The 26,950-nt window shown below is 38.5% G+C and overlaps 2 protein-coding genes and 2 long non-coding RNA genes across 4 annotated transcripts; 2 read left to right on the top strand and 2 right to left on the bottom strand.

Moving 5' to 3' along the window:
* Positions 1-5,073: 5,073 nt before the first annotated feature.
* LOC124200442 lies at positions 5,074-5,577 on the top strand. The gene is made up of 2 exons (XM_046596677.1): positions 5,074-5,285; positions 5,368-5,577. Exons 1-2 carry the CDS (start codon positions 5,128-5,130, stop codon positions 5,543-5,545), a joined length of 336 nt encoding a protein of 111 aa, XP_046452633.1. The 5' UTR covers positions 5,074-5,127; the 3' UTR covers positions 5,546-5,577.
* A 2,943-nt stretch (positions 5,578-8,520) lies between these two features.
* Positions 8,521-10,103, bottom strand: LOC124199544. Its single transcript, XR_006876874.1, has 3 exons — positions 9,808-10,103; positions 9,291-9,448; positions 8,521-9,229 (listed from the first exon to the last, which is right to left on the bottom strand). It is a non-coding gene; the product is annotated as an uncharacterized LOC124199544 (long non-coding RNA).
* Positions 10,104-17,280: 7,177 nt separating this feature from the next.
* Positions 17,281-17,784, top strand: LOC124200441. Its single transcript, XM_046596676.1, has 2 exons — positions 17,281-17,492; positions 17,575-17,784. The coding sequence occupies exons 1-2, from the start codon at positions 17,335-17,337 to the stop codon at positions 17,750-17,752; spliced, it is 336 nt and encodes a 111-aa protein (XP_046452632.1). The 5' UTR covers positions 17,281-17,334; the 3' UTR covers positions 17,753-17,784.
* A 4,755-nt stretch (positions 17,785-22,539) lies between these two features.
* LOC124200444 lies at positions 22,540-26,227 on the bottom strand. The gene is made up of 4 exons (XR_006877308.1): positions 26,086-26,227; positions 23,236-23,327; positions 22,719-22,876; positions 22,540-22,657 (listed from the first exon to the last, which is right to left on the bottom strand). It is a non-coding gene; the product is annotated as an uncharacterized LOC124200444 (long non-coding RNA).
* Between the last annotated feature and the right edge of the window lie 723 nt (positions 26,228-26,950).

Below are 26,950 nucleotides of genomic sequence, written 5' to 3' on the forward strand. Positions count from 1 at the left end.
CGGGGACTACGCCTAAATTCGCTATTGCTCAAGGGAACTGCATAGGCCAACTGCCGTCATGCTTACGGAACATGACATACGGCACTTTAAGTTTAGTAAGACCAATCCAATCGTTTGGAAGAATGGTGTCGTATTCGTCTTCGAGTGAAATGAGTGGTACACGGCTCACCGGTCATCTCTATTCAACAAAACTGAACACAACACTCGTGAGGTCAAAAATTCCTCTGCATCCCAAAGACGCCCCCGTTAAATGTCTAGTTGTAAGCCCATTTGCTTCGGACAATTCGGCTGCAGCTAAAGCAAAAATGGCCAACACAAAAAAAGACTACATTATTGAACCAGACAAGATCGAAAAAACGTTGGCATTTTGTCGACATGTCGGAAACAAACCGATGGCCAGTATTGAATGCGACAACGAAATTTTAGCCAATTTACCGCGCGGAGAAGTTTCAAACGAAATGTATCTTATAGACGAAGAACCTTTGCCGAAAAAGGCGAAAAAAAGTAATGCTGAAGAACCAACTCCTGTCTCCCCTGATCAATTTAATACCGTTTCTTACGAATTTTGCGGCGGATCGTCTTTTCTTCGATCACGAGAAGAGACTGAAAATGTTGTTCCGCTTTCTGCCACAATCACCGTCGGTGCCACTCAAACTACCGATGTAAATGTTCATGAAATGGCTGCCAACTTACTGCAGTCTAATTCAGGTGCTTCCCTACCTTTGCGTACTTCTATTGCATCTGACGGAACCGTTCAAGCAAGTGCTGACGAAGCGAACACTTTTGTCGTCTGTCCATCTACAGTGTTCGCTTCCGAATCAGATGAAGATTATTTAGAAAAACATTACCCGGACCTTTTCCCGTTCGGCCGTGGTGGTTTCGGAGAAAAAAGAAAATACCGCATATCCCGCAAAGCCTATTTATCGTATCTGTTAAATCTAAGCACTCGCCAATTCCAGCATGTCGACTTTTTGTTGCCGTTATACGACATGACAACTCGTCAAGAAGTAAGCAACAAAGCGTTCATTCGATCAAAACTGCCATCGCGAGAAAATTCATCGGGGGGTGCAGTTTCTAAAGGTGAACTATTTGGAAGAATTTCAACCCGTGCCTTGAAAAAAGCGGGAGAATTTAAAAAAGCTTGTGCTGAAGCAGCGGCTAGGGGAGTTCGTTTGCCGCTAGCTCCTTCTTTCGTCGACGGCGTCAGTTTGGAATTTTTCAACAGCATCAACATTTCTAACCAGCCGATGCAGCACTCGCAAGCTGCTGCTATGCGAAACCGCCAAGACGTTTACGCTGCCCACAATTCACTTGGACCAGCTCAAATTTGGTTCACAGTAAGTCCTGACGACACAAAAACACTAAAAATTGTCTATTACGCCCTCGGACCGGAAAAAACGCTGGTTCATGAAAAATAACTCCATCAGGAGAATTCCCTTTCAACCTTTTAGCCGATTGCCCCGTAGCGGCTGCGCTTCATTTCGAATTTGTTCTCGACGATATTGTCGAGCACGTCGTTGGTTGGTGTAAAAAAACGGGACAACCCAAAAAATTGGGCGGACTTTTTGGAATCTGCAAAGCCTATTTGAGGGCAATCGAAGAGAAATCACGATTGACTCTTCACGCGCATTTTCTTATTTGGATATACGGCCACGTTGATCTTAAAGAACAGCTGCAAGAAGCTATCAACAAGGATTTCTTCAACGCTGAACGAAGTGAGCTTATTCCCGAAGAAAACTGTGAGGCTGTTGTACGTCCATCATCAATTGGTGAATTTTTGACTACTGCAAATGAATCAGAAGAATCCCATTTGAAAAGTATTCTCGATAAACTCGAAAGAAACCTTGATAGCTACGCTGTGGGTGAACTTCAACTGCCCGCTCCAGAAATGGAAATGCACACAGCATGTAGTAATCCTGATTGTACCGGTCAATGGGAGCTCATCGATCAAGAAGTGTTGACAAAAAGGCGATCGCGTCCGACCAAAGATGACGGTGAGCTGGAAGCTCTGCAGTGTTCCGTTTGCAACATCAAATCGAAGTGCAGTGATCGCATTCAAATGGCCTTTCAACACGGTTACATGCGTTGCCATAAAAAATCCAAACCGAACAAACAAGAAATTCTGGACCTAATGTGGGTAGGCTTGCGACCTAAACCACAGATTGAAGACACGCATCAACTGGATTGTTGGCTTTTGGATGTGGCCGTCATTCATGATTTAGTCAACATTCATGACTGGCGCCACCGCGCTAGTTGTTTTAAAAGTCGGAAAGAGCAATGTCGTTACCACTGTCCCCACGGTGAATCGACGACTCATGCCACACCCGAATACAATGAAAAGATAGCAGACAAGGCCAACGAATCAGCACCAAAGGAGATAATCAAAATTAATCTTCAAATCCAAAGACGAGCAATATTCATGTTCCTGACCGATTGCAACTTGGCCTTCCTCGCCGTTCTCAATTGCAACAATTGCACCCGATACGTCCTCAATCAACTCATAAGTATGTATTACGGTTGTTACACAACCAAACATACCAAAGAAAATGAGAAAGCTCTAGTAGAAGTAATTCGTGCGCTCAACGCGTACCAAGACAAATTGAATGCCGCAAAAGCAAGAGCCAATCAAGAAGAAATAAATGGAAGTAACAGTTCCGCGACGACGGAAAAATCGGATTGGTCTATAGGTTACAGTCGATTACTTGTTGCTACAAGAGCGTCAACTAACGGCGAAACAATCGGAGCCCCCTTGGCAGCTTTTCTAGCCAGAGGAAATCATCTTTTTCAAATGTCTCATGAAACTGCCCCACTGCTTCTGCTGCAGGCATTAGCATTCCTCAACGGAAATCATTTGAACGCTTCGATCAACAAGAACGGAATAATTATGGCCGCAGTTTTCGATTAAGTTTATCGAACCACCGATGATCCTTCTTTCTCACTCATGAACATGTGGGTATTCGTGGTGACTCAAGAACAATGCCTTTTAAGTAAATCAACTAGGCAGAGAAAAGATGACGATAATATGTCAGACGAATACGACCGTGTTCTCGAAGACGACGACAACAACAAAAACGGCACCAGTTACCGGACTCAACATCGTTTTCAACCCTCTCACCCTCTCTATGCAACTCATGGGCATCGCGAACGATATTGTCATCGATGGTCGAAATATTCAGCCAAAACATTGCCTGATATTCTTGATTTAGATAACCAAAAAGACAACATGATTGAAACGCGTGACGAAAAGCGAGAATTATACGCTCAGGGCGTGTTGATCATGTTCGTCTCGTATTGCACTCTTTCCGACTTACAAGAAGAAGGGGACACTTGGTGGGCGTCTTACTTAAAAAGAAAAGAAGAAATTGAACGCAACTCAACTACCATGACAATACTACACAACATCCAGAATTTTTATGAAAGCTTCTGTCGATCCGGAAACGACGTTGAAAATGAAGCACACTTTCATCGTCCCAGTGAAAATGTCGCCGGAAAACCGGACGATCTCGACAACGACGCCGTCGATCTCCTCGACGTCCAAGAACAACTTAACCAAGCCGCTACTAGCACCAACCAATTTCAAGACACTCTGCGAGATCCTTTCGTTGCTAAACTCGTCAGTTTGTCACAAAACCCCTTCAATTAGCTCCATCTGCGCATTCCCTGTCCATCTGTGCCATTTCCTTCTGGCTTGGAGGCCGAACAAGATCCAGCCTGATGACGTGGTTTCCTGGAAGTCTGAAAAAAGTAAAAAGTTGTTGAAATAATCAAATATGTATAATTAGCTTAACGAGTACCTCTAAATGCAATGACTGCTCCGTGAAAACAGCGATTGAGGTACTTTTCTCAACTTGGTGGCGCTCGCCATCTTCAGCTGGCTGGATAGCCGCTGAGAGAGTTTGAATAGTTTGCTGGGCTGAGCCTGCTGTCTGTAAGGGAATAAAAATGAACAACAATGCAAACATGTATGGCCAAAACTGCATTACCATTAACTGGGAGAGGTGTACTCTCAAAACTGATGGATCAGGTCTTTCTTCCGGTTTTTGATCCCAACACATTACCATGATTTCTGTGTATGGGGTCCTTTCATTCAGGTAGGGTTTCTTCCCCATGAGGACTGCATCCATGATCCCAGACGTAACCGTAAGCACGCTTCAACAAGAAAACTCTTTTTCCCATGGGAAGCTAATGTCTGGATACAGCATCTCGTACATCACCATGGCAAAAGAGTATATGTCACTCTGGAATGTCTTGGTCTTCTCAAGGAAGACTTCAGGGGCCTCGAAAGAAGTTGTTCCTTTCTTAAAGCTCCCTATAGTTGATGACCTGAGTGCAATCCGGGAAGTGATTTGACTGTGAGCCTGGCTCATATCACTCAACTTGAAAATAATTTTGGAACGGTCTGGTCCACTGAGTAAGACATTGCCACTTTTGAGATCACCATGGACAACCTAAAATAAATAATCATGGGAAGCATTACAAATGATTGTGGTTTAGAAAAAGTTTGAGAAAAACTTTTCTCGTTGAATAAGTAGTATACCTTTTTCAGTTTGAGATATTCCAGCCCACTCGCAATCTGTGACAATGCATCAAGCTTCAAAGAAAGAGGGAAACTGCGCTTCACAGTATCAATCAGCTGCCTCAAAACCTAAGCACTTAATGATGTTAACGTGATCAAGCTGCACAAGTTCTTTTGCTTCTTGTATAATTAGTTTTCTGTTGCAAGGAAGATTTGGCTTATCCAATTTAATTTGTTTCAGGGCAACAAGTTTCCCATCCAACGTCATTTTTAAACAACACCGTTTGCCCTAAACAACTGAAACAGCAGAACACAACAACAAAAACAATTTGAGGCCTAAAATATGAACTTTGGCAGGCTGCGTCATCTAGCGGAGTCTATAGGTTCTTGTGAAAGCCTCTATCATCTATCACTCTGGAAAAACCAAACAAAATAACGACAAATCAACGACAGTTTTTGTGACCTCACATTTCCTAGAACCAATAAACGATTCAGAAACGACCACTTGTAACCAACGTCCGAACAGCCACCTCAAACCTATAGGAGAAAGCGGGGACAAAGAAAAACTCAACTCCAATCTGCCTTAGTCTCAATTCCAACACGGTAAGAGGATGGCTTTAAAAAGTACAGAAACCGCCACTAAACGGCCCGCCAAAAAGAAACAAAAAGAACCATCACCAATGAAAAAAGCTTTTAAAAAAGAAAACGAAGAAGCCAAAAGTCTTTTCGGCCCGAAAACCATCTCTGAAGTGAATACTTCTTCTCAAAAGTAAGTAGCCTAATCCCTTTACATCCCAACAACTCATCATCTCATACTAACCACCACTTATTTTTGTTTTATTTTGTCCCAGTTGGACGCTAACTGCTCGCCTCGCTCGTTCTTTTGTCAAAACACTACCAATGAAAGTCAACACACTCAATCTCGTGTTCGTCGACGAGACTGGTGAAATTCGCGTCGAGGCCTGGCATGATAATTCGGCAAAATGGGTCGACAAACTAAAGGTAACAAAACACATATTACGAATATAAACAAAAAAAACTCACATTTTTCTTTTTAAAAGGTGGACAGCATCTACAAATTAACGGCGTGTACTGTGAGACAAGTTGAAGACCGTTCCAAAAAATTCACTCGTTTATCCCATCCCTTTAAAATCTACATCAACGAAAGATCGCACATCGACATTGTCACAATGGACCAAAAGGCAAAAGACGCATTTGCCAACCTACGTTTCCAATTCCAGTACTTGGAATCCTTATCATCAGCCTTGCCGGGAACTGTAACTGGTAACAAAATTTTCACTTCAATTTTTCCTAAAACAAACTTATTGTACTGTCCTTTTAACCCAAGATGTTAACGGATTGATATGCGATTTATCTCTCGACTCAGGAGAACAATCCATAGTGATCCGACAACACAATTCCGACATCAAGGTATTTTTCGTCAAATTTTCAAATTACAATTTGATTCAAACACTTAATTATTACCAGATCCTTGTCAAAGATATCCATTGGATGTTCACTGATGCAACCATCAAAGATCAATTTAAAAAAAAAAACTCTAGTTGCCATTCGTGGAGTACAGATCACGGAAATACTCCCCAACATCATCCATAAAAAACTATATGAAGATGCAAGTTTCATGGTGAGCAATATACCTGTTTAAAAGGGAAAATTTATAAACACTAACATCATTTGTTTTCACTACCTAGATCAATCCGAGATTCTCGGACCGAGAAACAAGGGAATATTCCCACCACTCATGGATGCCTGGCTTGATGACATTCTAAGCAGCGACACAGATGAAGACTCGAAAGATGAAGAGGATCAATCTGAAACAAAACCATCAGGTTCCAGCAATATCCAAAATTAATCAAGCTATCGTCAAAAACTGCAAAGAAAAATGATTACTTTTCTTACCTATAAAAAAACAATTCAGAAATTCAATAATTTTTCAATACACAAGATCCCCATTACTTACTGAATTTCTTCGTTCAAATCAGAAGCTGACTTTTCCAGTGTAAACTTGAACAAAAACTTTTTTTTTACATTTTAAACTTCGCGCTTTAAAAGAATTATTCGTAAGATTGGAGATGAGTAATTTTCGTAACAATTTTCGTAACAATGCATAGATGGCAGCCTTTTCAAAACACTGAACGTCGTCTGCGCGCAATTCTTCTCAAGCTCAACCGTATTGAAGATATTTTGATATTTTCCTCCTACAAATTATTTATCCACTTTTAATTCTTTTAGATTGGTTCATCACATATTGCTCAATGTTTCCACTATGGAGATTGTCAATACGAATGAAAAGAAGGCTGTAAATCCTATGATTCTAGGCTGCTACAGGCCTACCATATAGCTTGGAAAATCAATCAAATTCCCTTCATACCAGCATGTAATAAGAATTCATTCATATATTTTCTAAATATAGTTTTAACAGGGTAACATATAGATGTATGATCCAGAAGTGGGTACTGCTGGATGTTGAAATGGATCAACGCAAACAAGTTATTGATCAACTTTTTTTATGTTACTTTCAGGAAAGATTCTCTTTTGCGATTCAGAAAGTGAATCTAATAGTGATGAAAGTGTTCTAACTATTCCAGTTGGAGAATTTCAGCGTTGAAGAGAATCAAAATAATGTTGAAACATCCGACAGGAAGTTGTGCCACCTAATATCAAATCAAAAATGCTTCTGGATTTGGCTATCCTTGACTTGACACTCTTGACGACTTAATCATCTCTGTTCCAGAAGAAGAATGCATACCAATGGGGGCTGTGAATCAAATAATTGACCGTTTGGTGATTGTTTCAGCCAAGAAAGGGAGTCCAGCAATAGATTTAGATTCTAAGATCATGGCAAAATATTTTTGGGGCAGGTCTTCGATGTATTTGACAGTCAGGTCAGGAAACTGATTTGTACATGGTGAGCCACATTTATTTTGCATCTAAATTTATATGCAAATTAATGTTTCAAATACTTTTGCAGGTAAGATTTAATTCTTTGCAGCATGCACATTTCTGAACAAAGCATTCAGGTTGGAATGGGATATCGAAGTATATTTTGCCTCGCAGACTCGTCATACTGCCTTTGTGAAAGGAAGCGACGCGTCATGGGATGTGGCTTCCGTTCGCTGTGACACACCTGTCCGTCTCACCACGGGATGATGCCCAAGTACCCGACTATTAACTTATTTTTGTAAATTATCTCCTGATAATCTACTTGCGTTTAACTCTCTGTCTGTGTAATAATTCCAATATCAGGCCCTTCTTGCACGCTATAGTGTTATTGATTTTTTGTAATAGAAAAAAATTTAAAACATCCCTTCGGGTACCTTGCTAACGCATGTAGCTGACAATTTGAAGCAATTTGCACGTAGTTGTTTTATTTGGCCGCTAGATGGCACTAGTTGAATTTTTTTTTTTTTTTTATGGATTCGGCCTGCTATACTTTCGGCACGCCATACTTTTAAAGAGAATTGGCGGAAATTCTACCTGCGTAGACAATTGAGATTTACCGCAAAGCTAGTAGGATTTACACCAAATTTCTCTAAAAGAGGCCAAATTTTTCAAAAAGATAATATCTTTTTAAAAAGATAGGACACACTACGATTTGTTTTTAAAACATGGAACAGTTAAATAAATGGATCGTAAAAGAGTTATGAAATTTAAAAGTAATAATTAGTTACGTTACATTAATGCAAAAGCTATTAAATAACAGTGTTTCTCGTCTGATTCATTCAATGAATTATCGGCAATGCCGGCAAACCACTTCAAATGGGCGAAGCGACAAAAACCATTATTAAGAATTGTGTTGTCAGTTAACACCTCTTATGCATCATCCCCCCAAACTAAACCCAGAAGAACACAGAATTTTCGGACTTTTCTCATATTTTCGCGGAGCAAATCCAATTGTTGTTCGCTCTGCTTCATTTTTTGTGTGATGTTGATGGGGCTCTGAATAGCTAGATCAATATATGCACTGCCGGAAAGCAGGTGGGATTTCACAAGGGAATTTTGAATCTTAAAGCCGATTTCCCCTTGCAACACAACTGGGAACCTTTCCAATAAAGAAACAAGTGATGAATTTTTGAGCTGGGGCAGTGTAGTTTCCCCATCAGGATGTAATTTATGTTTGCCCTAATGCTATAAATGAAGATACTGAAACAGTTTTTATTGAATAATTCGGTTACTGTTCTAAACCCCATTAAACAAATTAATTTCCGGATTCACTATTGGTACTGCTGTTTCCATCACCATCAGCGTCGTTTGTTGTAGTTTTAAAATGATTTTCTAGCACGGCTTTTTTCGTAGTCTTTTTTTTTTCTTTGGACTACGCCCCCGTCTTCATCACCGGAACTCATGAGTAACAGCCCTATTTGGTGAAAAATTTCTTTTTCAGTTGCAACTAGGAGTTTCTCTCGGGCGAGGCACAGTCCTACGACATCTGTAAAAGGAAACAAAAAACAAAATTAATATTTTTCACCTACAACATATAGTAATTGGGAGGAAATGTTATCAAGTACGAATCCGAAAAGGTTCTTGTGAACTTTGAAGACATGCTTGCCCTTCGTAACTTTTTGGACCACATATTTCATCCGTATTTCTATGGTCATGCTTTGGAAATTCAGCAGTAGTATGGTATGAAGAACACGTTTGTTACCGTTGTGCCAAGCGACCAAGTGCGGATTAAAAAGTGCAGCATCTACGTTCCTGTTTGTTGCAAATTAGAACAATATATGTCCTCTTAAAAATTCGTATTGAAACTGTATACAAATTCCCCGTAAATTCCGTGTAAACTTGGCGATAAAAGTTCCCATCCTTATTTTTTTCAACTGTTCTCTTTTTCTGTCCTCGGTATTCAACTATTTCCTTCGATTTCACGTTGTCTGTTGTACGGTTCAAATGAAAAAGAGCCGGTAAGCCCAGCAACTATACATAGGTAAAATGCAGTTAATCCCTCGTAAGCATCCCTAATAGTGATTAACCGAATATTGTACCCGGACATCAATTCAACACCTTCGAATTAGAGAGAATTTCTAATCAGATGATTAGAAATTCGGATCAGGAACAACCAATTGTTGAATAAAAAATAAAACAAATTAAAGATAAAATAAAACTGGAACTTTTAAAAAAAACTTGATAGAAAATTGAACTGGAAAGAAGGAGCAATAATAAATAACTAAAGATAATGAATATAAAGGCTTAATTATATGTAACCGAGAGACGGGTGAGAGCTGACTGTCCTTTTGAGGGTCGAAAAACCGAGATGAGCGGAAAAAATTACTTACGGAGAAACATTAGCGATGTCAAACCCTTTTTCCACTTTGCGGAGTTGGAGAAGACGGGTGCACGAAGGGTTGGCAACTCAAGAAGATGGAACCTTTCAAAAAACATATGAAACAAATTATCGCGAAAAGAATAGATGGTCCGGCAGCTCAATCAGGAAAGAAGGGCCGGTGACATGAATAGGATGGACTGTCCGGCAACTCAGAAAGGACAACGACAAGAAACCAAATTAAATGTGTGGCCTACCGGTAGCACGGAAAGAGTGAGACTAACCCCTTAAAGCCGTGATATTGTTTTTGCCAGACATACATGAAGCTACGAACCAGAAGCGCTGTGTCGACAGGATAAGACGTAAGATTATAAGGTTTTCCAGCTTGGCCAGATGATTTTAATAATTAAGAATTAAAAGGAGTGATTAATGATCAGTGATTAGGTGAGAATACGGAAGGCTTTCCAGAAATCAATGGTTATTTGGGGATGATCATTATTGCATGGCCCATGCGGCCGCCAATCACTCAAATTCAATCATTACGGGATTAAGCTTCAGAAAAGAAACGGGATTCCACCTGTGTGGCTTTAGCTATTATCCTGTTGATGGAGAATGAATCCGAGGAGACGTGAAACGTAAACATGAAGGGAAGTAGGTCAGGTGGGGACTAATCAGATTTCAAACACAATTCTTCTTTCTTATCGAAGTGTCAGCTTTGAACAGCAACGATCTTGCCCAGAAAATCTGCGGGGGCCTCCCTTCCCCCCGCAAAGTACATCTTTCCCCAACCAAATAGAAAAAAATAATTTAAAGTAAACAGGAAGTAAAATGAATGGTCACGAATTGTGTCAGTAACTGGAAAACTATAAAAATAAGAATGTACTTAATACCAAATTTATATTATGTAAAGCAAAACACCAATCAAAGAATAAATTTATGGCTTGCAAACAACGGGTGCATATAAAACCAGAAATGTTTGTCAATATCAATTTGTCTTCGGTGAAATATTCTTTAAAAAAATTACCGTAAAATATTTTCAATGCAAAGTTTCTTTATTTGAATTATAGGGAAACAATGAAAAACAATTGAAACAAAACAATTGAACAAAAGTCAATTTAGCTCCAACACTATTTCTGCACAAAAAAACCGACAAACGTTAACGACCCATTGTACTTAAAATGAACAAAAACAATTCTTAATATAAGAATGTGAAAATATATTTTAATTTCGGCAAACTTAAATAAAAAAAGGTGAGCATATCGAAGAAACCAAAATCAAAGTTGAACTTATCAATCTAATATCACAACTCTAATCAAGAGAAAAACAACAAGCTTCCCAAGCAAGTAATAAATGCAAAATATTGAGGTTATACACAGCGGCGGAAGAGTACTTATTTCCTGCTATTTAAGTATGTACTGGACACTGAACAGTACTTAAGTAGGGTAGAATTTAAGTAGGGATTTTTGGGTACTTAAATCGGGAAATTCCATACTTTTATTTGTTTTTACCGTACTTATCACACGGAACATACTTAAACATATAACAAATGATTTTAGATAATTTTTTTTAGAGGAATAAAGTACTTTTAAATAATAAAGTGCCGAAGTCAACGTACTTTTTTTATAATTCTAAAACTTACTTGTAAAAACTTTCAAATAAGTATTTTATGGGAAAAAAAAGTGTTTTTTCCTACTTCATTTACTGTGCAAACTAAAAACGTTTATGTCTTGTAATAAGAGTGTCGTCGGCATATGTAACTGCAATATTTTTGTGCTGCAGTTGTCTGCGTCTGCTACAAACGTCAAAATTTTAAGAAAGTGCAAGAAGCACCATCAACCAAACTGAAAGTGCAAGAAAGTGATTCAAGTGCGTTGTTTTTTACATCAAGGCATTATGCCGCCAGCAAATACAGTGCAGTGTTCTATGTGCACTCTATTAATCTCAGTTGATGACCCAACTACATTTTTTAAGCATGTAAAACAGAAACACAGTAGTAGTTTACCCTTCCACATAATATGTAGACATCCAGCCACCGATTGCAACAAACATTATTATCTTTTTGTCTCATTTCAACGTCACTGGAATAAATTCCATGGAAATCAGACTAAATTCCTACAACCTATCCATGCTGGGAACATTCAAGGTCAGTACTTGGTAAAAATTATATTTTACGAGTGTAAAAAACTAAACAGAAATGTCTTATTGTTTTATTTAGTTCCACTTGGACCTGATGATGGCATTGTTGATGTTGCTGCACCTGAAGCATTTGATATTTCTGGGCAAACATTTTATCAATAGACGATAACTGAATTTGAGTGGGAGGCAGGAATGCTGTATCAACTAAGACAAAAAAAATTTCTTCTTTTTCAAGCACTGATGTTGGTGTCAGATATTATTCGGAATAGCTATGACCGGAATGTGGTTATGATTCAGGTATAAATATAGATATAGAATTGGATAATTTGGATTGGTGGCTATTTACATGATGGTGTCAATGAAAAGAACTGCTGGAGTTAAGCACTTGACAAACAGCAAATGTATTTTCATATTCTTGATTACTTTTATCTTGTTACTGTAATTCATACATGCTTATTTCTCTATCTGTTTCATTTATAGGAAAACCTGTGGGCTGTTGTGTCAAACAACATTTTCGGTAGTACAGCGTTTAACAAAGCAATTCAACTAGTTCATCAACAAGAACAAATGACTGGTTGCTTTGTGGCCAACACAAAAAAAGACTACATTATTGAACCAGACAAGATCGAAAAAACGTTGGCATTTTGTCGACATGTCGGAAACAAACCGATGGCCAGTATTGAATGCGACAACGAAATTTTAGCCAATTTACCGCGCGGAGAAGTTTCAAACGAAATGTATCTTATAGACGAAGAACCTTTGCCGAAAAAGGCGAAAAAAAGTAATGCTGAAGAACCAACTCCTGTCTCCCCTGATCAATTTAATACCGTTTCTTACGAATTTTGCGGCGGATCGTCTTTTCTTCGATCACGAGAAGAGACTGAAAATGTTGTTCCGCTTTCTGCCACAATCACCGTCGGTGCCACTCAAACTACCGATGTAAATGTTCATGAAATGGCTGCCAACTTACTGCAGTCTAATTCAGGTGCTTCCCTACCTTTGCGTACTTCTATTGCATCTGACGGAACCGTTCAAGCAAGTGCTGACGAAGCGAACACTTTTGTCGTCTGTCCATCTACAGTGTTCGCTTCCGAATCAGATGAAGATTATTTAGAAAAACATTACCCGGACCTTTTCCCGTTCGGCCGTGGTGGTTTCGGAGAAAAAAGAAAATACCGCATATCCCGCAAAGCCTATTTATCGTATCTGTTAAATCTAAGCACTCGCCAATTCCAGCATGTCGACTTTTTGTTGCCGTTATACGACATGACAACTCGTCAAGAAGTAAGCAACAAAGCGTTCATTCGATCAAAACTGCCATCGCGAGAAAATTCATCGGGGGGTGCAGTTTCTAAAGGTGAACTATTTGGAAGAATTTCAACCCGTGCCTTGAAAAAAGCGGGAGAATTTAAAAAAGCTTGTGCTGAAGCAGCGGCTAGGGGAGTTCGTTTGCCGCTAGCTCCTTCTTTCGTCGACGGCGTCAGTTTGGAATTTTTCAACAGCATCAACATTTCTAACCAGCCGATGCAGCACTCGCAAGCTGCTGCTATGCGAAACCGCCAAGACGTTTACGCTGCCCACAATTCACTTGGACCAGCTCAAATTTGGTTCACAGTAAGTCCTGACGACACAAAAACACTAAAAATTGTCTATTACGCCCTCGGACCGGAAAAAACGCTGGTTCATGAAAAATAACTCCATCAGGAGAATTCCGTTTCAACCTTTTAGCCGATTGCCCCGTAGCGGCTGCGCTTCATTTCGAATTTGTTCTCGACGATATTGTCGAGCACGTCGTTGGTTGGTGTAAAAAAACGGGACAACCCAAAAAATTGGGCGGACTTTTTGGAATCTGCAAAGCCTATTTGAGGGCAATCGAAGAGAAATCACGATTGACTCTTCACGCGCATTTTCTTATTTGGATATACGGCCACGTTGATCTTAAAGAACAGCTGCAAGAAGCTATCAACAAGGATTTCTTCAACGCTGAACGAAGTGAGCTTATTCCCGAAGAAAACTGTGAGGCTGTTGTACGTCCATCATCAATTGGTGAATTTTTGACTACTGCAAATGAATCAGAAGAATCCCATTTGAAAAGTATTCTCGATAAACTCGAAAGAAACCTTGATAGCTACGCTGTGGGTGAACTTCAACTGCCCGCTCCAGAAATGGAAATGCACACAGCATGTAGTAATCCTGATTGTACCGGTCAATGGGAGCTCATCGATCAAGAAGTGTTGACAAAAAGGCGATAGCGTCCGACCAAAGATGACGGTGAGCTGGAAGCTCTGCAGTGTTCCGTTTGCAACATCAAATCGAAGTGCAGTGATCGCATTCAAATGGCCTTTCAACACGGTTACATGCGTTGCCATAAAAAATCCAAACCGAACAAACAAGAAATTCTGGACCTAATGTGGGTAGGCTTGCGACCTAAACCACAGATTGAAGACACGCATCAACTGGATTGTTGGCTTTTGGATGTGGCCGTCATTCATGATTTAGTCAACATTCATGACTGGCGCCACCGCGCTAGTTGTTTTAAAAGTCGGAAAGAGCAATGTCGTTACCACTGTCCCCACGGTGAATCGACGACTCATGCCACACCCGAATACAATGAAAAGATAGCAGACAAGGCCAACGAATCAGCACCAAAGGAGATAATCAAAATTAATCTTCAAATCCAAAGACGAGCAATATTCATGTTCCTGACCGATTGCAACTTGGCCTTCCTCGCCGTTCTCAATTGCAACAATTGCACCCGATACGTCCTCAATCAACTCATAAGTATGTATTACGGTTGTTACACAACCAAACATACCAAAGAAAATGAGAAAGCTCTAGTAGAAGTAATTCGTGCGCTCAACGCGTACCAAGACAAATTGAATGCCGCAAAAGCAAGAGCCAATCAAGAAGAAATAAATGGAAGTAACAGTTCCGCGACGACGGAAAAATCGGATTGGTCTATAGGTTACAGTCGATTACTTGTTGCTACAAGAGCGTCAACTAACGGCGAAACAATCGGAGCCCCCTTGGCAGCTTTTCTAGCCAGAGGAAATCATCTTTTTCAAATGTCTCATGAAACTGCCCCACTGCTTCTGCTGCAGGCATTAGCATTCCTCAACGGAAATCATTTGAACGCTTCGATCAACAAGAACGGAATAATTATGGCCGCAGTTTTCGATTACGTTTATCGAACCACCGATGATCCTTCTTTCTCACTCATGAACATGTGGGTATTCGTGGTGACTCAAGAACAATGCCTTTTAAGTAAATCAACTAGGCAGAGAAAAGATGACGATAATATGTCAGACGAATACGACCGTGTTCTCGAAGACGACGACAACAACAAAAACGGCACCAGTTACCGGACTCAACATCGTTTTCAACCCTCTCACCCTCTCTATGCAACTCATGGGCATCGCGAACGATATTGTCATCGATGGTCGAAATATTCAGCCAAAACATTGCCTGATATTCTTGATTTAGATAACCAAAAAGACAACATGATTGAAACGCGTGACGAAAAGCGAGAATTATACGCTCAGGGCGTGTTGATCATGTTCGTCTCGTATTGCACTCTTTCCGACTTACAAGAAGAAGGGGACACTTGGTGGGCGTCTTACTTAAAAAGAAAAGAAGAAATTGAACGCAACTCAACTACCATGACAATACTACACAACATCCAGAATTTTTATGAAAGCTTCTGTCGATCCGGAAACGACGTTGAAAATGAAGCACACTTTCATCGTCCCAGTGAAAATGTCGCCGGAAAACCGGACGATCTCGACAACGACGCCGTCGATCTCCTCGACGTCCAAGAACAACTTAACCAAGCCGCTACTAGCACCAACCAATTTCAAGACACTCTGCGAGATCCTTTCGTTGCTAAACTCGTCAGTTTGTCACAAAACCCCTTCAATTAGCTCCATCTGCGCATTCCCTGTCCATCTGTGCCATTTCCTTCTGGCTTGGAGGCCGAACAAGATCCAGCCTGATGACGTGGTTTCCTGGAAGTCTGAAAAAAGTAAAAAGTTGTTGAAATAATCAAATATGTATAATTAGCTTAACGAGTACCTCTAAATGCAATGACTGCTCCGTGAAAACAGCGATTGAGGTACTTTTCTCAACTTGGTGGCGCTCGCCATCTTCAGCTGGCTGGATAGCCGCTGAGAGAGTTTGAATAGTTTGCTGGGCTGAGCCTGCTGTCTGTAAGGGAATAAAAATGAACAACAATGCAAACATGTATGGCCAAAACTGCATTACCATTAACTGGGAGAGGTGTACTCTCAAAACTGATGGATCAGGTCTTTCTTCCGGTTTTTGATCCCAACACATTACCATGATTTCTGTGTATGGGGTCCTTTCATTCAGGTAGGGTTTCTTCCCCATGAGGACTGCATCCATGATCCCAGACGTAACCGTAAGCACGCTTCAACAAGAAAACTCTTTTTCCCATGGGAAGCTAATGTCTGGATACAGCATCTCGTACATCACCATGGCAAAAGAGTATATGTCACTCTGGAATGTCTTGGTCTTCTCAAGGAAGACTTCAGGGGCCTCGAAAGAAGTTGTTCCTTTCTTAAAGCTCCCTATAGTTGATGACCTGAGTGCAATCCGGGAAGTGATTTGACTGTGAGCCTGGCTCATATCACCCAACTTGAAAATAATTTTGGAACGGTCTGGTCCACTGAGTAAGACATTGCCACTTTTGAGATCACCATGGACAACCTAAAATAAATAATCATGGGAAGCATTACAAATGATTGTGGTTTAGAAAAAGTTTGAGAAAAACTTTTCTCGTTGAATAAGTAGTATACCTTTTTCAGTTTGAGATATTCCAGCCCACTCGCAATCTGTGACAATGCATCAAGCTTCAAAGAAAGAGGGAAACTGCGCTTCACAGTATCAATCAGCTGCCTCAAAACCTAAGCACTTAATGATGTTAACGTGATCAAGCTGCACAAGTTCTTTTGCTTCTTGTATAATTAGTTTTCTGTTGCAAGGAAGATTTGGCTTATCCAATTTAATTTGTTTCAGGGCAACAAGTTTCCCATCCAACGTCATTTTTAAACAACACCGTTTGCCCTAAACAACTGAAACAGCAGAACACAACAACAAAAACAATTTGAGGCCTAAAATATGAACTTTGGCAGGCTGCGTCATCTAGCGGAGTCTATAGGTTCTTGTGAAAGCCTCTATCATCTATCACTCTGGAAAAACCAAACAAAATAACGACAAATCAACGACAGTTTTTGTGACCTCACATTTCCTAGAACCAATAAACGATTCAGAAACGACCACTTGTAACCAACGTCCGAACAGCCACCTCAAACCTATAGGAGAAAGCGGGGACAAAGAAAAACTCAACTCCAATCTGCCTTAGTCTCAATTCCAACACGGTAAGAGGATGGCTTTAAAAAGTACAGAAACCGCCACTAAACGGCCCGCCAAAAAGAAACAAAAAGAACCATCACCAATGAAAAAAGCTTTTAAAAAAGAAAACGAAGAAGCCAAAAGTCTTTTCGGCCCGAAAACCATCTCTGAAGTGAATACTTCTTCTCAAAAGTAAGTAGCCTAATCCCTTTACATCCCAACAACTCATCATCTCATACTAACCACCACTTATTTTTGTTTTATTTTGTCCCAGTTGGACGCTAACTGCTCGCCTCGCTCGTTCTTTTGTCAAAACACTACCAATGAAAGTCAACACACTCAATCTCGTGTTCGTCGACGAGACTGGTGAAATTCGCGTCGAGGCCTGGCATGATAATTCGGCAAAATGGGTCGACAAACTAAAGGTAACAAAACACATATTACGAATATAAACAAAAAAAACTCACATTTTTCTTTTTAAAAGGTGGACAGCATCTACAAATTAACGGCGTGTACTGTGAGACAAGTTGAAGACCGTTCCAAAAAATTCACTCGTTTATCCCATCCCTTTAAAATCTACATCAACGAAAGATCGCACATCGACATTGTCACAATGGACCAAAAGGCAAAAGACGCATTTGCCAACCTACGTTTCCAATTCCAGTACTTGGAATCCTTATCATCAGCCTTGCCGGGAACTGTAACTGGTAACAAAATTTTCACTTCAATTTTTCCTAAAACAAACTTATTGTACTGTCCTTTTAACCCAAGATGTTAACGGATTGATATGCGATTTATCTCTCGACTCAGGAGAACAATCCATAGTGATCCGACAACACAATTCCGACATCAAGGTATTTTTCGTCAAATTTTCAAATTACAATTTGATTCAAACACTTAATTATTACCAGATCCTTGTCAAAGATATCCATTGGATGTTCACTGATGCAACCATCAAAGATCAATTTAAAAAAAAAAAACTCTAGTTGCCATTCGTGGAGTACAGATCACGGAAATACACCCCAACATCATCCATAAAAAACTATATGAAGATGCAAGTTTCATGGTGAGCAATATACCTGTTTAAAAGGGAAAATTTATAAACACTAACATCATTTGTTTTCACTACCTAGATCAATCCGAGATTCTCGGACCGAGAAACAAGGGAATACTCCCACCACTCATGGATGCCTGGCTTGATGACATTCTAAGCAGCGACACAGATGAAGACTCGAAAGATGAAGAGGATCAATCTGAAACAAAACCATCAGGTTCCAGCAATATCCAAAATTAATCAAGCTATCGTCAAAAACTGCAAAGAAAAATGATTACTTTTCTTACCTATAAAAAAACAATTCAGAAATTCAATAATTTTTCAATACACAAGATCCCCATTACTTACTGAATTTCTTCGTTCAAATCAGAAGCTGACTTTTCCAGTGTAAACTTGAACAAAAACTTTTTTTTTACATTTTAAACTTCGCGCTTTAAAAGAATTATTCGTAAGATTGGAGATGAGTAATTTTCGTAACAATTTTCGTAACAATGCATAGATGGCAGCCTTTTCAAAACACTGAACGTCGTCTGCGCGCAATTCTTCTCAAGCTCAACCGTATTGAAGATATTTTGATATTTTCCTCCTACAAATTATTTATCCACTTTTAATTCTTTTAGATTGGTTCATCACATATTGCTCAATGTTTCCACTATGGAGATTGTCAATACGAATGAAAAGAAGGCTGTAAATCCTATGATTCTAGGCTGCTACAGGCCTACCATATAGCTTGGAAAATCAATCAAATTCCCTTCATACCAGCATGTAATAAGAATTCATTCATATATTTTCTAAATATAGTTTTAACAGGGTAACATATAGATGTATGATCCAGAAGTGGGTACTGCTGGATGTTGAAATGGATCAACGCAAACAAGTTATTGATCAACTTTTTTTATGTTACTTTCAGGAAAGATTCTCTTTTGCGATTCAGAAAGTGAATCTAATAGTGATGAAAGTGTTCTAACTATTCCAGTTGGAGAATTTCAGCGTTGAAGAGAATCAAAATAATGTTGAAACATCCGACAGGGAGTTGTGCCACCTAATATCAAATCAAAAATGCTTCTGGATTTGGCTATCCTTGACTTGACACTCTTGACGACTTAATCATCTCTGTTCCAGAAGAAGAATGCATACCAATGGGGGCTGTGAATCAAATAATTGACCGTTTGGTGATTGTTTCAGCCAAGAAAGGGAGTCCAGCAATAGATTTAGATTCTAAGATCATGGCAAAATATTTTTGGGGCAGGTCTTCGATGTATTTGACAGTCAGGTCAGGAAACTGATTTGTACATGGTGAGCCACATTTATTTTGCATCTAAATTTATATGCAAATTAATGTTTCAAATACTTTTGCAGGTAAGATTTAATTCTTTGCAGCATGCACATTACTGAACAAAGCATTCAGGTTGGAATGGGATATCGAAGTATATTTTGCCTCGCAGACTCGTCATACTGCCTTTGTGAAAGGAAGCGACGCGTCATGGGATGTGGCTTCCGTTCGCTGTGACACACCTCCCGTACGCGACAGATAGCTTAAAAGTACTTTTTTAAGCTTAGAAAAAACGCAAAAATTTCGTTTTTTACTAAAGATTTAGTAAGCTTAACTTTGCAACACACAGAACCATGAAATATATAAGCTAAACATAGCTGTTCCCGTGATGAGCTAAGAATTGCTGTTTTTTCTGAAGCTTGATTCAGCTTACTCTCATCTATCCTAGAAAAAAGGGGGAAATAAAGAAATGGCGCGCGCGCACCTTTCTCTAAGCTTAACTAAGCTAACTTTTATATTTCTAAGCTTTTTCGTAAATTCTGGGTCACCTATCCAATTGCTGATGTGATGAGGGGTTGCTGCGTTCTTTGTTGACGGTCACCGTTGGTCCTGATGTGGCATTATTTGATATGTTAAATTTCTCAATAATGAATACTGCCAAAATTACACCAGATATATTTTTCTCTTCTCTTCTTTTTCTCTTTCCCTTAATTTAATGCATCGTTATCACTTATTACTTTTAACATTGTTCTTATTGAATATATATCTCGATCTAAATTTAGCCTTTAGTTGATATGGCGCAGGTAGTTGAAAAGCGCAGGGTATATCCGTAAGAAATAAGACTATCAAATAGTCAATTTATCGGTAAAAATAATAATTTACATTGTAGAATCCAGATTAAGAGAGCAGATGATGTACATATTGATTGCAGCATATGCTGATTATTAATTAGGAGAAAAGTTAGCTGTTTTCGGCTGTTTTCAGGTTATATAATCGTTACTTTTCTAATCATAGCATAGAATAAGCTTACATTAACTTAAGAATTATATAGCATAAAATCAAAAAGAAAATCTTAGCTGTTTTCAGCTTATTTTTTCCCTAGATGATAAAACGAAAGCTTGTCCAAGCTTTTATTTTCATTACTTTTATTATTTTAAGTAACTTTAAGGTGAATCCGGGTGAATCAAAACCAAGGAAGAAAAAGTAAAAGTAAGTTCAAGCTTACTAAAAAAAGTATGACCTGAGTTTAAGTCTGCTTGGTAAAATATAAGTAATTTTCAGCTTAATAAAGCTTGAAGACAAACATCATCGACGGAATAAAAAAAATCTAGCTACGTTAAGCAAAACAAACCTAACTCTTGGGCTACTATATGAAATATAAGCTAATGTAAGCTAACGTAAGCTTGGGAAACAGGGAAAAAAATAAAAAAGCACTTTTAAGCTATCTGTCGCGTACGGGCTGTCCGTCTCACCACGGGATGATGCCCAAGTACCCGACTATTAACTTATTTTTGTAAATTATCTCCTGATAATCTACTTGCGTTTAACTCTCTGTCTGTGTAATAATTCCAATATCAGGCCCTTCTTGCGCGCTATAGTGTTATTGATTTTTTGTAATAGAAAAAAATTTAAAACATCCCTTCGGGTACCTTGCTAACGCATGTAGCTGACAATTTGAAGCAATTTGCACGTAGTTGTTTTATTTGGCCGCTAGATGGCACTAGTTGAATTTTTTTTTTTTTTTTTGATGGATTCGGCCTGCTATACTTTCGGCACGCCATACTTTTAAAGAGAATTGGCGGAAATTCTACCTGCGTAGACAATTGAGATTTACCGCAAAGCTAGTAGGATTTACACCAAATTTCTCTAAAAGAGGCCAAATTTTTCAAAAAGATAATATCTTTTTAAAAAGATAGGACACACTACGATTTGTTTTTAAAACATGGAACAGTTAAATAAATGGATCGTAAAAGAGTTATGAAATTTAAAAGTAATAATTAGTTACGTTACATTAATGCAAAAGCTATTAAATAACAGTGTTTCTCGTCTGATTCATTCAATGAATTATCGGCAATGCCGGCAAACCACTTCAAATGGGCGAAGCGACAAAAACCATTATTAAGAATTGTGTTGTCAGTTAACACCTCTTATGCATCATCCCCCCCAAACTAAACCCAGAAGAACACAGAATTTTCAGACTTTTCTCATATTTTCGCGGAGCAAATCCAATTGTTGTTCGCTCTGCTTCATTTTTTGTGTGATGTTGATGGGGCTCTGAATAGCTAGATCAATATATGCACTGCCGGAAAGCAGGTGGGATTTCACAAGGGAATTTTGAATCTTAAAGCCGATTTCCCCTTGCAACACAACTGGGAACCTTTCCAATAAAGAAACAAGTGATGAATTTTTGAGCTGGGGCAGTGTAGTTTCCCCATCAGGATGTAATTTATGTTTGCCCTAATGCTATAAATGAAGATACTGAAACAGTTTTTATTGAATAATTCGGTTACTGTTCTAAACCCCATTAAACAAATTAATTTCCGGATTCACTATTGGTACTGCTGTTTCCATCACCATCAGCGTCGTTTGTTGTAGTTTTAAAATGATTTTCTAGCACGGCTTTTTTCGTAGTCTTTTTTTTTTCTTTGGACTACGCCCCCGTCTTCATCACCGGAACTCATGAGTAACAGCCCTATTTGGTGAAAAATTTCTTTTTCAGTTGCAACTAGGAGTTTCTCTCGGGCGAGGCACAGTCCTACGACATCTGTAAAAGGAAACAAAAAACAAAATTAATATTTTTCACCTACAACATATAGTAATTGGGAGGAAATGTTATCAAGTACGAATCCGAAAAGGTTCTTGTGAACTTTGAAGACATGCTTGCCCTTCGTAACTTTTTGTACCACATATTTCATCCGTATTTCTATGGTCATGCTTTGGAAATTCAGCAGTAGTATGGTATGAAGAACACGTTTGTTACCGTTGTGCCAAGCGACCAAGTGCGGATTAAAAAGTGCAGCATCTACGTTCCTGTTTGTTGCAAATTAGAACAATATATGTCCTCTTAAAAATTCGTATTGAAACTGTATACAAATTCCCCGTAAATTCCGTGTAAACTTGGCGATAAAAGTTCCCATCCTTATTTTTTTCAACTGTTCTCTTTTTCTGTCCTCGGTATTCAACTATTTCCTTCGATTTCACGTTGTCTGTTGTACGGTTCAAATGAAAAAGAGCCGGTAAGCCCAGCAACTATACATAGGTAAAATGCAGTTAATCCCTCGTAAGCATCCCTAATAGTGATTAACCGAATATTGTACCCGGACATCAATTCAACACCTTCGAATTAGAGAGAATTTCTAATCAGATGATTAGAAATTCGGATCAGGAACAACCAATTGTTGAATAAAAAATAAAACAAATTAAAGATAAAATAAAACTGGAACTTTAAAAAAAAACTTGATAGAAAATTGAACTGGAAAGAAGGAGCAATAATAAATAACTAAAGATAATGAATATAAAGGCTTAATTATATGTAACCGAGAGACGGGTGAGAGCTGACTGTCCTTTTGAGGGTCGAAAAACCGAGATGAGCGGAAAAAATTACTTACGGAGAAACATTAGCGATGTCAAACCCTTTTTCCACTTTGCGGAGTTGGAGAAGACGGGTGCACGAAGGGTTGGCAACTCAAGAAGATGGAACCTTTCAAAAAACATATGAAACAAATTATCGCGAAAAGAATAGATGGTCCGGCAGCTCAATCAGGAAAGAAGGGCCGGTGACATGAATAGGATGGACTGTCCGGCAACTCAGAAAGGACAACGACAAGAAACCAAATTAAATGTGTGGCCTACCGGTAGCACGGAAAGAGTGAGACTAACCCCTTAAAGCCGTGATATTGTTTTTGCCAGACATACATGAAGCTACGAACCAGTAGCGCTGTGTCGACAGGATAAGACGTAAGATTATAAGGTTTTCCAGCTTGGCCAGATGATTTTAATAATTAAGAATTAAAAGGAGTGATTAATGATCAGTGATTAGGTGAGAATACGGAAGGCTTTCCAGAAATCAATGGTTATTTGGGGATGATCATTATTGCATGGCCCATGCGGCCGCCAATCACTCAAATTCAATCATTACGGGATTAAGCTTCAGAAAAGAAACGGGATTCCACCTGTGTGGCTTTAGCTATTATCCTGTTGATGGAGAATGAATCCGAGGAGACGTGAAACGTAAACATGAAGGGAAGTAGGGCAGGTGGGGACTAATCAGATTTCAAACACAATTCTTCTTTCTTATCGAAGTGTCAGCTTTGAACAGCAACGATCTTGCCCAGAAAATCTGCGGGGGCCTCCCTTCCCCCCGCAAAGTACATCTTTCCCCAACCAAATAGAAAAAAATAATTTAAAGTAAACAGGAAGTAAAATGAATGGTCACGAATTGTGTCAGTAACTGGAAAACTATAAAAATAAGAATGTACTTAATACCAAATTTATATTATGTAAAGCAAAACACCAATCAAAGAATAAATTTATGGCTTGCAAACAACGGGTGCATATAAAACCAGAAATGTTTGTCAATATCAATTTGTCTTCGGTGAAATATTCTTTAAAAAAATTACCGTAAAATATTTTCAATGCAATGTTTCTTTATTTGAATTATAGGGAAACAATGAAAAACAATTGAAACAAAACAATTGAACAAAAGTCAATTTAGCTCCAACACTATTTCTGCACAAAAAAACCGACAAACGTTAACGACCCATTGTACTTAAAATGAACAAAAACAATTCTTAATATAAGAATGTGAAAATATATTTTAATTTCGGCAAACTTAAATAAAAAAAGGTGAGCATATCGAAGAAACCAAAATCAAAGTTGAACTTATCAATCTAATATCACAACTCTAATCAAGAGAAAAACAACAAGCTTCCCAAGCAAGTAATAAATGCAAAATATTGAGGTTATACACAGCGGCGGAAGAGTACTTATTTCCTGCTATTTAAGTATGTACTGGACACTGAACAGTACTTAAGTAGGGTAGAATTTAAGTAGGGATTTTTGGGTACTTAAATCGGGAAATTCCATACTTTTATTTGTTTTTACCGTACTTATCACACGGAACATACTTAAACATATAACAAATGATTTTAGATAATTTTTTTTAGAGGAATAAAGTACTTTTAAATAATAAAGTGCCGAAGTCAACGTACTTTTTTTATAATTCTAAAACTTACTTGTAAAAACTTTCAAATAAGTATTTTATGGGAAAAAAAAGTGTTTTTTCCTACTTCATTTACTGTGCAAACTAAAAACGTTTATGTCTTGTAATAAGAGTGTCGTCGGCATATGTAACTGCAATATTTTTGTGCTGCAGTTGTCTGCGTCTGCTACAAACGTCAAAATTTTAAGAAAGTGCAAGAAGCACCATCAACCAAACTGAAAGTGCAAGAAAGTGATTCAAGTGCGTTGTTTTTTACATCAAGGCATTATGCCGCCAGCAAATACAGTGCAGTGTTCTATGTGCACTCTATTAATCTCAGTTGATGACCCAACTACATTTTTTAAGCATGTAAAACAGAAACACAGTAGTAGTTTACCCTTCCACATAATATGTAGACATCCAGCCACCGATTGCAACAAACATTATTATCTTTTTGTCTCATTTCAACGTCACTGGAATAAATTCCATGGAAATCAGACTAAATTCCTACAACCTATCCATGCTGGGAACATTCAAGGTCAGTACTTGGTAAAAATTATATTTTACGAGTGTAAAAAACTAAACAGAAATGTCTTATTGTTTTATTTAGTTCCACTTGGACCTGATGATGGCATTGTTGATGTTGCTGCACCTGAAGCATTTGATATTTCTGGGCAAACATTTTATCAATAGACGATAACTGAATTTGAGTGGGAGGCAGGAATGCTGTATCAACTAAGACAAAAAAAATTTCTTCTTTTTCAAGCACTGATGTTGGTGTCAGATATTATTCGGAATAGCTATGACCGGAATGTGGTTATGATTCAGGTATAAATATAGATATAGAATTGGATAATTTGGATTGGTGGCTATTTACATGATGGTGTCAATGAAAAGAACTGCTGGAGTTAAGCACTTGACAAACAGCAAATGTATTTTCATATTCTTGATTACTTTTATCTTGTTACTGTAATTCATACATGCTTATTTCTCTATCTGTTTCATTTATAGGAAAACCTGTGGGCTGTTGTGTCAAACAACATTTTCGGTAGTACAGCGTTTAACAAAGCAATTCAACTAGTTCATCAACAAGAACAAATGACTCGATACCGACTAGAAGCAACCTGGAATAAATTCTTCCCAGCCGTTAGGCCAAGGGAAATAATTTTGAATCCTAATGAACCATCTTACGAATGGATTAATGACCCAAATTTTGGTGAAATAATTTATGAAGTGTTTGAGATCGGATATTTTATACCTTTCCTAGAATCAGTGCAGCAATTTCTGTCCATTAAAGTTGTTTTTGATCGTAATGTTGAATTTTAGCTCGTATCACAGTTCAGCAAACCCCACTGATTATTCCGATGTTTTGAGTGGGAGTTATATAAAGAAGCACCCATTGTACATAAAACACAGTGGCCAGATTTTGTGTTTTCAAGTATATATAGACGAAGTAGAAGTTTCAAATCCACTTGGTAGCGAAAAAGGTAAACACAAAATCTGCGTTTTTTACTGGACATTATTGAACATTCCTCCCATTTTCCGATCTTCTTTAAGAAGCATTCAGTTGCTTGGAATTGTGAGTAATGACTTGTTAAAAGATCGTGGGGTAGAAGTGTTTTTAAAACCCTTTATAGATGATTTGATTCTTCTTCTTGATGGTGTTACTTTAACAATACGAAATAAAAAACGGAAGTGGTTTGGGATGTTAGTGAATTTTGTAGGGGATATTCCTGCGTCAAACTTTGTTGCTGGATTTAAGGAAGGAGTAGGTGCAGCAAAATTGCATTGTCGTTCTTGCTTAATTGATCGTGACGACATAGAACTGATTCATCTTGAATCAAATTGTGTTTTTCGGGACAAAGACACTCACGAAGTTCATGTTTTGCAAATTGAAAACGTAGAACTTACTTAGGTTGAAAGAGAAGGTCTTTCTACAACCTATGAAGTGAACCGTCGTTGCCCATTCACTAGACTAGGATACGTTGATCCAACTAAAATATTTTCATATGACTTAATGCACATTGTAAACGAGGGCATCTTGAATCTGGTTGTCGGAAAACTACTTCGTCATCTTATTGTAACAATAAAGTTAGATTTGGATGTCGTAAATCGCAAAATAT

Source organism: Daphnia pulex, chromosome 8 (genome assembly GCF_021134715.1).
Source record: "Daphnia pulex isolate KAP4 chromosome 8, ASM2113471v1".
NCBI classification, from domain to species: Eukaryota; Metazoa; Arthropoda; class Branchiopoda; order Diplostraca; family Daphniidae; genus Daphnia; species Daphnia pulex.